The following is a 12,733-nucleotide window of genomic DNA, read 5'->3' on the forward strand; positions in this document are numbered from 1 at the left end:
CGACCCTGTAGCGCAGCACAGAACTGCCCAGACGGCTTCCAGGGTTATCATTTCCATGGAAACAGTCTTTTACCTTGGAGTTGATGCTGGGTTTGAACCACCTGCCTTTTGGCACGGAGCCCAATACTTAGCCACTACCAGGGATCCTTGTTAAAAATAGTTCATTTTCTTTCTGTCTGTGAGATGCACAAGGGTTCTTTTCTCTGAACTATACAGTGAGAACCTGGTAAGCTCCTGGATGTGAAACTCAGGAAAGACAGTGGGGGAGACCCCAAGGCTGGGGACCTCCAGGAGCTGTTGTCCCCCACGTTGGTCCACCTCCAGCAGTGAGTGACTCACTGTTTAAGTATTCCTTCCCAATGCCGAGTCCGGTGGCCTGGAGCCCGTCCTTAGAGCAGGGCATCTCTGCACCCGCCTGCCTGTCCAGGGTTGGCACTTTTACCCTCTGACCTCAGTTCTCTGATGGCTCTAAAAAGAGTGGATTTTTTGTTTTTCAGTTTTTCTGTTGTTATGAGGATGAAAATGATGACTTCTAAGCTTTTTGTGCCAGACCAGAAAACCTCTGTACTTGGGTGACCTCTCTCACCTCGGAAGGGTATATGGGATCCCCTGCCTTATCCATGGCCGCAGCTCTGTCCTTCCTCATTTAGTCAGGACGTAGAGTTGGAACAGACCTGGATTTTTCAAATGGGGTGAATTAGAAAGGGAAAGCGTATGGATTGAAGTGATGTTGTAAATGCAGTCATCATCCTAGAACACAGGGCAGCTTACCTACTGCAGAGCAGCCAGACCTCTTGCCAGGAGACTTCGAGGCGAGGTGGAAATAGATGTGCCCCATGCAAGGGTAGCGATGCCACTTTGAGTCACTATCCAGAAAAACCAAACCCAGCCTATCGTTGTCCAGACAACTCCAGGCCACTCTGAACCAGCTTTCCAACCCTGAACGTTTTTACAGGAGGAGACCACTGTCATTCTTCCTTGAAGCAGCTGATGGATTCGAACCTCTGATCTTTTGGTTGGTAGCCTGACAGCTGCATGCGCTACTTCACCTAGGTCTCTAGAAAGGACGCGCTTCCTCCCCTGTTGATGCTCCGTAGCAGGGCATCAGTTCATCACTTTCCCCACCCAGCTGTTGCTCTAGTTCTTCCAGATTTATAGAAGTTGGGTTTCTGGTGGTGGAGTCTGTAGGGAGTTGCACTGCTAACCCCAAAATGGCTTTTTTTCCCCCTGCTGGTTTGATTCCACCAGTGGTTCTGCTGGAGAAAGATGAAGTGTGTCTTCCTGTGCAATTTACAGCCTCACAGAAACCTGCCAGAGGGCCGGCCAGGAGCCGATTCCAACCTGGCAGTACTGAGTTTGCGTTTGAACTGGTTGGAACCAGCCTGATGAGAAGAAGGGGCAGCTTTCCCTCCTGCCCCAGCTCCTCTCCTTCTGGGTCCTCCATCTCTCACACGCTGTTTTCTTACTGGCCGCTATGTAGGATGGAAAGACAGTTGCACAGTTACTTAGCCTATAAAATATTGTATATTTTATTATCCACCATGAAAGCAAGTGCGTTAAAAATGCTGATTTCCCTTCGCATTCTGTTGCTGGGTCAATGTTCCTTCAAAGAAAAGTTTAATAACTTAATGTGGAATTTAGCCGAGGAAAGTGTTGACAACAGAGGGAATACCCTCAGGAAAAGAAACTACGGAAAGTTAATTTGTAAAGATTTTTAGTATACAGGCAGGCCTTGACTGATTGTGCGTAGAATATACTGCTTTTTTAACAGATTAAAAGTTTGTGATAGCCCACTGTTGGGGAAACTACTGATGGCGTTTTGTAACAAGCTGTATGCACATCTCGTGTCTGTCCCGGTCATTTCCCCAGTATTTCAAACTTTTTCATACGCTGCTGTACACTTGATAGAGTGCTGGAGAGCAAAGATGCCCCGTTGAAGACCAAGGTTAGGCTAACTCGAGCCGTGGTGCTTTCAGTTGCTTTGTATGCATATTCAGGTTGGGCAGTAAATAAGGAAGAAGGAAGATCTTGTCGATGCCTTTGAATTATAGTGTTGGTGATGAGACTGTTGAAAATATGACATGGGCTTCCAGAGGAATAAACGAATCTGTCTGGAAGAAGTGAAGCCAAGGTGCTCCTTAGAGGCGAGGGTGGTGACACTCACGTCGCACACTCACAACTGAGCGTGCTGTCGGGAGGACCAGCCCCTGCAGGAGGACACCATGCCTGGACAGGTGGAGCACCCGCAGAAGAGGAGAAGACCCTGCCCCACATGGACTGGCATGGGGACCGTGTGGCCTGCACCGAGAACTACCCGGCAGAGATAGGGAGGGTGGCCCAGGCTCCGGGAGTGCGTGGGGTCACTGTGAGTCGGGGTCACCTTGATTCTACCCGACACCAACAATAATAGGTTAATAAACATAATTCACTTCATTGCGATGTTGGTTTACTCTGGTCTGGACCTGCAGTGTCGCCACGGTCTGCCTGTGGAGAGATATCCGTTCAGATGCTGATGCTTGTGGTTCTGCCTTTCACAGGCCGAGCATCCCCCGAATGGGCCCGAGTGCGGCTACGGCTCCTTCCACCAGCAGTACTGGCTCGACGGGAAGCTCATTGCCGTGGGGGTGGTGGACATCCTCCCCTGCTGCGTGTCGTCTGTGTATTTGTACTACGATCCCGATTACTCCTTCCTGTCCCTGGGAGTCTACTCTGCACTGAGGTAAGGCTACTTTGGACAGTGTCACTGGGGCCTCTGGAACTTTAGGTAAGGCCTCATTTGATGGCATTTCATCAGATAATAGAAATCTTCCTTGGTAGTATAGTGATTATTGTTCTGCATACGCTGGTGCTTAGAAGGACCGCTTGAGACCAGATCGCGTGTCTGATGAGCAGTCTGTCTCTTGATGGTCTCCATTTGTGTGCTATTTGTGTTATATTTATTCATTAAAATCTCCCCTATCAGAATTGGGTTTTCCTAAAAATTATTTTTGTTCTTTTTGTGTCATAACCAGATGATATTTTCAGTCAAGTGAACTAGAGTAAGTGAATTGAAGCAGTATTCCTCAGTCTGTTTGAACAAATAGTTCTGTAAGTGGACATAACAGGGCTGGGATCCCCTGTTGTGCACTTGACAGTGACCTTCATCAGATCTGACTGCTTATGTGTATGGGTCAAGGTGTATCTTACAGCACAAACAGTTGAGGCACATTATCCTGATGGAAGCAGGAGTGGCATCCACTGCCGAAACAGCTTGCCTCCAGAAACTCTATGAACAGTGCTCAGGCCTTCCGTTCATAGGGTCCCTATGAGTCATCTATGACTCGACGGCACCTAACAACAACAACATCCTGATGGTGACAAAACTAGAAATATTTCCAGAAAATCCTTGTCTCTCTCAATTCCTAGTGGATCCCTGGTTGCTCATTGTTTAATCGGCTGTGAAGTGAGTGATTGGCAGTTCACACCTGCCTGCTGGCTCTCTGGGGGCTCTGGTGGCCTAGTCCCCATGGAGTTGCACTTCTAACCTGAAGGCTGACCTTGGATTCATCAGTGACTCCTGGGCAGAACGATGCGCTGTCTCCTCCTGTTCAGTTACAGCCTCATCCAGTGGAGGGCCCGCTGTGAGCTGGTCCTGACTTGATAGTAATCAGTATGTGACGGGTTGGAGGAAGCTGCGGCAGTCTGTGCTCTCAACGACTGCAGCCTGAGAAGCCCTGGTGGGGGGCATTTCTGCGGGGTCCCGTAGGGCTGAATCTACTCACCAGGAATCTGCTTATTGGTCTTCTACCTGCGCGCGCGCGTGTGTGTGCGTGTGTGTGTGTGCGTGTGTTGACAGAAAAGGGAGAGAGCGTGGGAAATTACTTTTATTTACTTTGGGGTATAACTCCACCCCTTTGTTCTTTCATGTTTTCCTCCGTACATTTATAGTCTGCCTGGTTCTTTATACTTTATTCACTGTGTATGTGCCCTTTTCTTAGTGATAAAAATGGAAGAGTTGCTATCCCTCTATAATTAGCATTTTGATTTAGGAAATAATTTTCATCTCTACCTGATTTTGTATGTGTGTTTCACTGGCCACTATATAAAGAAGATCTGCATATTGGTATTTGCAGTTTGTCTCAATAGCAAATTATACTGTATTCATGATACGGTATTTTTAAATGAGACCTGTAATGTGTACTGTCAAATCAGATCTGACGGGCATAGGAGGAGATTCCCCCTCCTCCAGCGGAGCACCTGGCGGATTCGAGTTCCTTAATCTTCTTCACCTTTTGTTTTCTCCAATTGGCTGTCCTGTTTGTAACCTAGGAAGCCCAGATTGGTTGAGTACTCCAGGGTATACTGGATAATAACGGGAAAGGGCGTTACCTACCCCATAGATCCTGTAATTGGCTGCTATTTGAAGTTTAGATCAGCTCCTTGGCTTAACAAAGTGTAAAGCTGGAACCTAGATACATTTGCTCAATGTAATGTCAAGTTGTAATGATACCTCTTTTGTAGAAATCATCTTACAGTATTTTTAAAATAGTTTGTAAGACTCAAATATTTGATAGTGTAATATAAAATTTCACCAAATATCTGTCATAAAATTATTGTTATTTGAATTTTGGAAGGCAAATTAAATGTGCCTTTTTTTTGGTTTTTTTGTTTGTTTTTTCCTTTTGGCAGAGAAATTGCATTTACTAAGCAACTCCATGAGAAGACGTCTCAGCTCAGCTATTACTATATGGGCTTCTACATCCACTCGTGTCCCAAAATGAAATATAAGGTAAAGTTGATTTTATTTCACACATGTGTGTGCTGTAAATTTGGTGACGAAAAGCAATGCCTCAATGTTTCATAATTCTTTATCCTTTCAGCTTAACTTGTTTGTATATTTCCAGCATAGGTCAGAATTATCATCTACTCTAAATGTGTCTTACACTTTTCAAAGCACCTTGTATGTTGATTACTTGTCAGCTTCTTTGCCTGGAATGTTGCCTGACATGGGCTTTTAATAAGTATGCTTGATAAATTAATTGGTAGAAACGAAATGACTACGTAGAAATTATGCATCCTAATCTTCTCCTCACTCCCACCCATGTCTCCCCTTGTGGGCTTCTGGCCTTGCCCCCTTTTGTACCCATCCCAGTCTTGAAAACCTGGAGCTTTCTGCACCAAGCGGTGAGATCACCAGTAATAGAGTATTTGCAAATGTTTGTGAAGTTTTCATTAGAGAAAAATGAATCTTAAACTTCTTATCACAGGGCATAGGCTTTGGACTTCTGAAGGAGGGATGAACTGGTTAATAATAAATATCTTTATTGCCTTTAAGCTGTCTAGAAAAAGTCTTCTCTTATTAGTCATCATATTATTTTGAGATTTAATGCAAGAACTTCCCTTTTAAAACAGGTTTTACATTTTATAGCTTTCTTTAATGAAACTGTAATATATTCTAAGAATAAGCTGCCCATTGCAAAGATTACAGAAAATGTAAAAAGGTTGAGCAGACACCTTCCATTCTCAGCCACCATCGGAGCCACAACCGACCCATCCCCAGCTTGTAGAACACAGCTCTGAAGTGCAGGAGATGGAAATGTGAACTTCACAGACTTGCAGCCTGGGGGCAGGTTGAGGGTATTCTGTGTTTAAAAACATACCAGCAAACGTACAGTGGTTGGTAAATGGGATCAGAGTCACAGTTTACCACCCATGGATGGAAGCCGAAGGGATTTCATCATACATGCAGATTTGGTTCTTATTACTAGTGTTTTCTCCTCCTTACCATCTTTAATGGTCCTAGCTCTCAATTAAAGAGCCCTGGTGATAACCACACTTGTTAGTAGGCTGATAACAGAAAGGCTGGAGATTTGAACCCCCACCCAGCACCTGCTGAAGAAGCACCAGAGACCCTCTCATAAAGATTCCTGCTGGGGGTCTTGCTCTGTTCTGTCTTGGGGCCACTGAGGAAGAACTGACCTGTGGGTGTCCAACAGTAATAAGCTAAATAAGCTGGTGGTAGTGACCCAGGTACTCGGAATGTTATAAAATAGCTACGTACAGAACTAACTGGCCACGCATCTCATCATCCTCCTGGATGTAGCACTTGCTTGTGAGCCGTCTGCATGGAGCAGCCTTAGAAGCTGGCGTTGACTGTTGCTCAGTCTTTACTGGCCGCTCCAGGTTCTTCCGTGCCCCTCGGTGCCTGTTTCCTTGTCTAAGCTAAATTTGAAGACACTGTATACTTAGGCCTTTTCCTCTTCTCTGGTAAGTGGAAGTGCTGAACATTCATCACCCCTTCCTTTTAATGAGACTTTTAACTTGCACCTTTGCTGAGTATTGTTCAGCCTAAATATTTGATGTTCTTTAGTCCTCTTTCTAGATAGAGCTCAGCTTGGAAAGGGAAGTCTGGCCCGTATCTCTTTTTGGGGTTGAGGTTTTTTATAATATTCCCTCCATACAGTTTTTAATCTGGCTTAATTATATCCAGTTTACATCTCTCTGAATGTCTTGGAATATTACTTTGTACAGCAGTGCGTGACTGGCACCCCCGGCACCCCGTTTGCCTCTGGCCTTCTTCCTTTGTTCATCCAGTGTTGCTGAGCTCCTCCTGAAGAGCCAGCCTGTAAGTTAACAGAGAGTGGTCTTCGTGGCCTAGTTAAGGAGGCAAGGACAGCACCTCTTTGGTGGTTTGAATACACCAGCGGCCCCTCGAGAGGAAGCCAGTCTCTTCCTGTGTGATTTACAGCCTTGGAAGCTTAACAGGGGTCCCCTGTCAGAGTGTGGGAACAGGTATGATGAGTGTTCATGAAAGGTCACCTCTCAGCCAGGTCTAAACTCCCAGAGTGTGGGAACAGGTACGGTGAGTGCTCAGTGGATCTTCACTTAACTCCTGTAAGTACTCTGAGAGCCGAAGGAAGTGGTGACAGCGTGTGCAACACTTTGGAGCTGTTGTTTAACTACAGTTGGGCTCAGTTTCTGCAACTGTAAAATAGATTTGATGTAGAAGCAAACGAAAACCCATCATTGACTCTCTTTGACTCTGGATTCTTTTGGGATCAGCGGTTTGTTTTTATCACGGAATGCAGATAGAAACACCATCAACAGCAGATTGATCTTCCCTTGAATAAGGTAGCAAGAAACTAGAGTTACATGTAGGAAGGGATCTCTTCCTGGTATTTTTGATAAATCACAAAATCAGGAAAAGAGACTGAAAAATCCAGAAGTTGGGGAAGTGGGAGTATTCTTCCTCAAAGGAGCCCTGGTGGTTGGATCAGTGCTCAGTGTATTGAGCTTCTAACTGAAAGATCTCAAGTCCACCAGCTGCTCCCAGGAAGAAAGGGGGCAGTCACCTTCCATGAAGATTTCCAGCCCTGAGCCAGAACCGACTGGATGGCAGGGGACATTCTCCCATAAGCAGGAAAGCTTACCTGCCTTACTTTGAAGAATCCACTGACATCAAGTCAAAACTCAGAGCAGGAAACCCTGACCGGTGGAGCTGATCGCTACGGTCCACGCTTCCAGGAGAGCCCAGAGCCGGGAGTCAGAGCAGTCACAAGCCAGTCCACCCGTCTTCCCGGAGCTGTGCTGGTATTAGGTGTGTCTGCCAGTAACAATGCCGGTAAAATAAATATTGATAAGTTTATATACAAAATGTTCATAGCCCAAGTTACAGGCCCTGTCTGAGCGTGTTGTCCCAGGAGATTGACAAGCTTTGGAAGTGAAATGACTCCGTAACTTGACATGTTGAGCGTGGGGGCTGAGCAGTGCTGCTCACTGCGGCGAGAGCCTGCTGCTGCCCCTCCTGCCCCTCGAGCCCCCGCCCACCCCCGCATCTGCCAGGGGTTTCCAGTGTTGATTTACTGTTGTAACTACTAAGTGCTGCTTTATTAAACAAGTCCTCAGGTGTGTGTAGTAAAAAGTATGAAGATAGTGAAAGCATTTAAAGAATAGGTTATGATTTGGAGAATTCCAGTTTTTCATCCTCAAACCCCAAAAGTAACTGTCTGCTGGGAACTTGGAAGATTCAAACCACCAACCTTTCAGAAGGCAGTCCAGTGCTTAGTTCAGGTGACCCTGATCTGGTGGCCTACACAATGTTTCGTTTGCATTTTCTGTAGTAGACCTGGAGATGTTAAGTTGCACCTTGTACCACAGAATACATTTGTTGTATAAAGTACAACACATTAAAGTATTTAATAACAGGTCTGAGAGCCATGCCCCTCAAAAGTGACTTTTGTTCCCCTCTTACTGGATGAGTTTTCTGTAAGGCATGCTGAAATAATGACTTCTACAAGCATCACCATCGATTTCTTTCATCGTCGTCTGTGTGCCAGCCTCACCATTATTCCCCACTTTGGATTTGTGTTGCTTTGTAACTTGCACTGCCCAGTGATAGGACACTCTGAAATAGCCGTGTGGGACTTCCGGGGCGGCCTCAAGAGCACTGGCAGTGCTGCTTTCTTGGTCGTGCATATCAGCCGTCACGGGAAAGTCCCAGAGATGCTGAGGGAGAGACTGCTGTGGGTATCGCTGACCAGCCAGGCTCCCAGCTGAGCACGGTCACACGACTGAGCCCAGGCCAGGGCAGCAGAACCTCAGCTGAGCCAGCTACCTCCTAGATGATGGGCAGTAATCAAGGACTGTTTGAAGCTGCTGCCTTCTGGGTTGGTCGGTTACTCAGCAGTTGGTGACTGAGACGCGTGGTGTGGGTTAGGGATATTGGGCCGTACTCTGCTCTGCGCTTAGACACACACATCCTTTGAGATTTGCAGACTCAAGTCCTGAACGGAGCCGAGCTGAGCAGTTTGTGACGCTGCAGGATTGGACGCTGCTGACATCCCCATCAGTGGTAGAAATTCCCAGGATTAGGAGATGATGTGTGTAGCTTTTAGCTTTTGGAGATGCCTCGGGTGCGTAGCATGCTGCTTGGAACAAGTCCATGTTATCTGCGGAATCAGAGTACTTTTAATCATGTGTCCTATTTCTCTCATCCTTCTCGTCTCTGTAACCACTGTGAAGTAGAAAGCTTGGTGGCTGTCACAAGATCGCTAGCCTTTGGAAAAAGCCACAGCCGACCCAGGTGCTTTAGAAAAATAACACTGTCTGAGCCTCTCCCTGACCTGCGGCATGACCCCATGTCCATCCGTCCTTTGCACTCTCAGTTCTCTGGCCATCACACCTTCTGCCCTGGAGCGTCCCTTGCCATCCCTAGTGCTGTCTCTTGCATCCCTTCTTCCTTCCCTGGCCCTTGTGTATCTGTTATCTTCCTTCCCGGATCAAGCTGACACACCAGGTCCTGATGGGAACCATCTCTGTTGCTCTCTACCCCACTTCCTCCTGCGGAGGCTGCAGATAACACCCCTGATCTCGGAGCCTGTCTTATTTTAGAGTGTTATCCACAGCTCTCCGGGTCTCCAGCTCTTTGTAGACACACATGGGTAAGGAGTACTGACGGCACAGTGGTGGTTTACATACTTACTTCAAAGCCACCAGCCAGTCGAGGAAAAAGTGAGACAGGCAGCTTCCATAAAGATGGTGACCTTGGACAACTTCAGAGACCGCTCTCCTCTGTCCTGTAGAAAGGCTGCTGTGAATAGGAATTGACCAGACAGGGTTTGTGGAATCTGTAAAACAACATCTTAGATGCAGGGTGCTCTGGTGGCCTAGTGAGTGAAGAGCTGTATTGCCAACCTTAAGGCACACAGTTCGAATCCACCAGCTGCTCCATGGGAGGAGGATAGACAGTCTCCTTCCATACAGTTTACTGCCTCTGAAAATCCGTGTGGGTCTGTTCCAGCTCGGGTACACAGCAACAACAACAGCAAGATGCTGAGGCTAAGGGGACACGAACAAGCCTGGCTGCTCCTACATAGGACAAACCCTGTCGCATTTGACGCTCTTCCCCACACCCTCCAAGTTCATAAGCAGATGAGCTGTGCCTAGAAGTCTTGTCCCTGGGCCGGCCTCACGTGGGGAGGACAGACCTTGCTGCATGAGCGGCAGGAAAGTGGGGCCAAAATAGGTGTCAGCTGAGCATAGACCTGGCCTGAGCATGGTTCTAACGGACGATTAGGGCGTAGGACAGAGTGGGACTCCCATCCCAGTAGTGGAGGTTGTCATTTTCACGAATGATTCTCTCCTCACCACCTGGAAGGGGACACTGGCCCAGTGGACAAGCTTTGCTGCCAACCCAAAGACACGCGCTTTGAATGTATCACCTACCCTGCAGGGTGAAGACGTACAATCGCCATCCATGCGATTTACAGCCTCCGAGCAGCCGCGGGAGGGTCCGCTGTGGGGTTGCTCCAGCTCCATGGCAACGCCTGACTGGCCTGTCAACTTCTTATTACAAGTCAAACGGTCATTGTAAATTTTTCAGCTTTGTAGATTTGGCGCTGTTTTGTGGTTCTCTGTGTCATCATCACATGCACTTTGTACTTAAAACGGCTCAAGAGGAAAATGAAGAGCACTTTCCCCCCTTATATCCGTGAGTCTTTGTTAAACAAGGTTTCTGTAGATTCTTCTTGCCTGTTGAGATTGCTGGTCTCCTATCTGTTAGCTGTGTCTTCCTTAGACTGTGTGGAGCTCTGAGAGACTTGGGGTTAGAGCCCCCGGGTGGGTTTTGGAGGATGGATGAGCTGCGCTTCCCACCTCCCCCTATAACAGCTGTGAACTTGACAGCCTGACCCAGACGTCATCACTCTCTATTTGTCATCGTCCTTCTGTACGTGTGATCTCCACTGCCCTGGGAAGTCGTCGCTCCGAATTGTTTGCTTGGCAAGTGTTTTTAAAGTATTAAAATAATGGAAGCATTTATATTCATATGCTAATATTTTTGCCAGAAGCTTATTCTACTAGCCCCATTTTCTCCAGATGAGTAGAGTAATAAAAAAATCCACCCGTGGTTGGGGAGTAGATTGCAACTCACCTGACCCTAAGAGACAAACCTGCCCTAGGGGTTTCCGTGAGTCGCTCAGAGCTTTAACCGCTGCAGCAGTAGGCCTCCTACACATGGTCCTAGAATAGCCAGTAATTAAATACTAACCTTAGTTAACTATCTTGACTGTAGACTTTACTCAGAATGTCTTTGAGAGGGAAATTCTGATTTTAACTTTAAACGTCACACTGTTTTTGTCCAGTTAGCGCTGTAAGTACACATGTATTATAATTTCTCTTGTGCCTGATGCTGGAGCAGCCCTAGGACTTGGCAGCATTCTGCTGAGTGTTCGGGTTCAGGTGTGGACCCCCACCTTTGTGTAGCACATACTGGCTCCTTGACAGGAAGATCGGTTCTGCTGGGCTTCCTCCCCCCTCCCCGCCAGGCTCCGGTTCATCTCGGACCCGCTCCTCTGCAGACATGGCGGACCTGCCTAGACTGAGCTCTGCCTGCCGTGTTATTTCCACGCCTGTGAGTGCCAAACCAGCTGCTGTCGAGTGGATGCTGAACCTTTGTCGGGTCCCCAAGGGTATAAATCTCAACAAGGCAAGACTGCCTCGTCTTTCTCTTGTTGAGCAGCTGATGGGTTCGAACTTCTGGCCTTTAGAGTTGCAGCACAGCACTGAACCTGATATGCCACCAGGGCTCCATGCTGATAGCGAACATTTATTGCTTGTGCTGTAACTTCTTGTCTTCCCATCTGTCTGTCTCATTAGACTCTAAGCTGCTGGAGAGCTGGAATTTGATCTCATTTATTATTTCTTCTCGGAGCAGTCTCACTTTATGGTAAATGTTCAATAAATCTTTGGACGGGTGGTCAGATGGATGGAAATATGAGAATAATGAATCTCTGGTCACTAGTGAGAGGGAAGTGTGTGTGAAACAAAATGCTGTCATTTAGCTTTCCTGCAGGATCTATTTTAAAAGAGTAATTTTTGCACTGTGAATTGAGAACTCTATTAAGAGTACTGCCTTTTTTAAAAAAGAATAAGAAAATTGTTTGACTTGGTAGCTAAATGGTTATTGAAAATATTCTACGTATTTATTTTCAACTGCTTTTCAGACATCAAAAATAATTGGTTTACAATATAATTCTGAAAAAAACGTCCTCTACACCACAGCAGCTCTGATCCTCTCCTAGTTTGTTTCTTTGAAGCAGGTCAGGGAAGTGCCTTTCCCCTGACTCCCCATTCCTGCCCTGGAGCAGTGGTTCCTGGAGAGGAGTGTGGTTGCTGTCCCCACTCCACTCTCTGCCACTAGGGGACTGTTGGTGATGTCTGGACATTTTAGATTGTCACAGCGGGAGGTGGAGGGCTCTCTGAACCTGGTGCATCGAGGCCAGGGGTGGTGGTAAAGGCCCTGTGGTGCCCAGGCCAGTCTTCATCAGAAAGGTCTGGGGTCCACAGTGTCAGTGCTGACGTGGGGAAATCCTGCTTTCACTGGTTTCCAAATTGCCAGTGGAGTCTGCAGACTTTTTGTGGTTGATTTGACTGCTGCCGTAGAAACTGCCAGGAAGATTTATTTGAAGTTTTCCAAACAAACTTGAAATGAACTGCCCTGTGTCCAGTGCACCAGAGCGCCTTCTCGCTCTCATCCACGGCCCACAACCCCGGGACTCTTAACTTTTCTTATGTGTGACTTTCAGGTCAACTTTGACGCAGTTAATGTTTCTGTACGACATGTCTGGCAGACCTTGATCTTTGAGAAGCAGTGGCGGCAACAGCAGCAAATCCCCTGAAGTCCTTGGGAATGAGAGGCTGCTTTTCCAGTCCTGGGGCCATGACAGGTCTGCTGTTAGCATGTAGGAATTACCTG

At 47.0% G+C, this 12,733-nt stretch overlaps 1 protein-coding gene across 2 annotated transcripts in view; it reads left to right on the top strand.

Annotated features, from left to right (window-relative positions):
• The window catches only part of ATE1 (arginyltransferase 1), a 108,573-nt gene that overhangs the window by 48,462 nt on the left and 47,378 nt on the right, over positions 1 to 12,733 (top strand). For both annotated transcript variants that reach the window (XM_006879889.1, XM_006879890.1), the window contains exons 9-10: positions 2,538 to 2,719; positions 4,669 to 4,768. In XM_006879889.1, the coding sequence (XP_006879951.1) occupies positions 2,538 to 2,719; positions 4,669 to 4,768 (282 nt within the window). The remainder of the gene's footprint in view (positions 1 to 2,537; positions 2,720 to 4,668; positions 4,769 to 12,733) is intronic.

This window comes from Elephantulus edwardii, unplaced genomic scaffold, assembly GCF_000299155.1.
Source record: "Elephantulus edwardii isolate Elephantulus edwardi_28Jun2011 unplaced genomic scaffold, EleEdw1.0 scaffold00006, whole genome shotgun sequence".
Taxonomy (NCBI): Eukaryota; Metazoa; Chordata; class Mammalia; order Macroscelidea; family Macroscelididae; genus Elephantulus; species Elephantulus edwardii.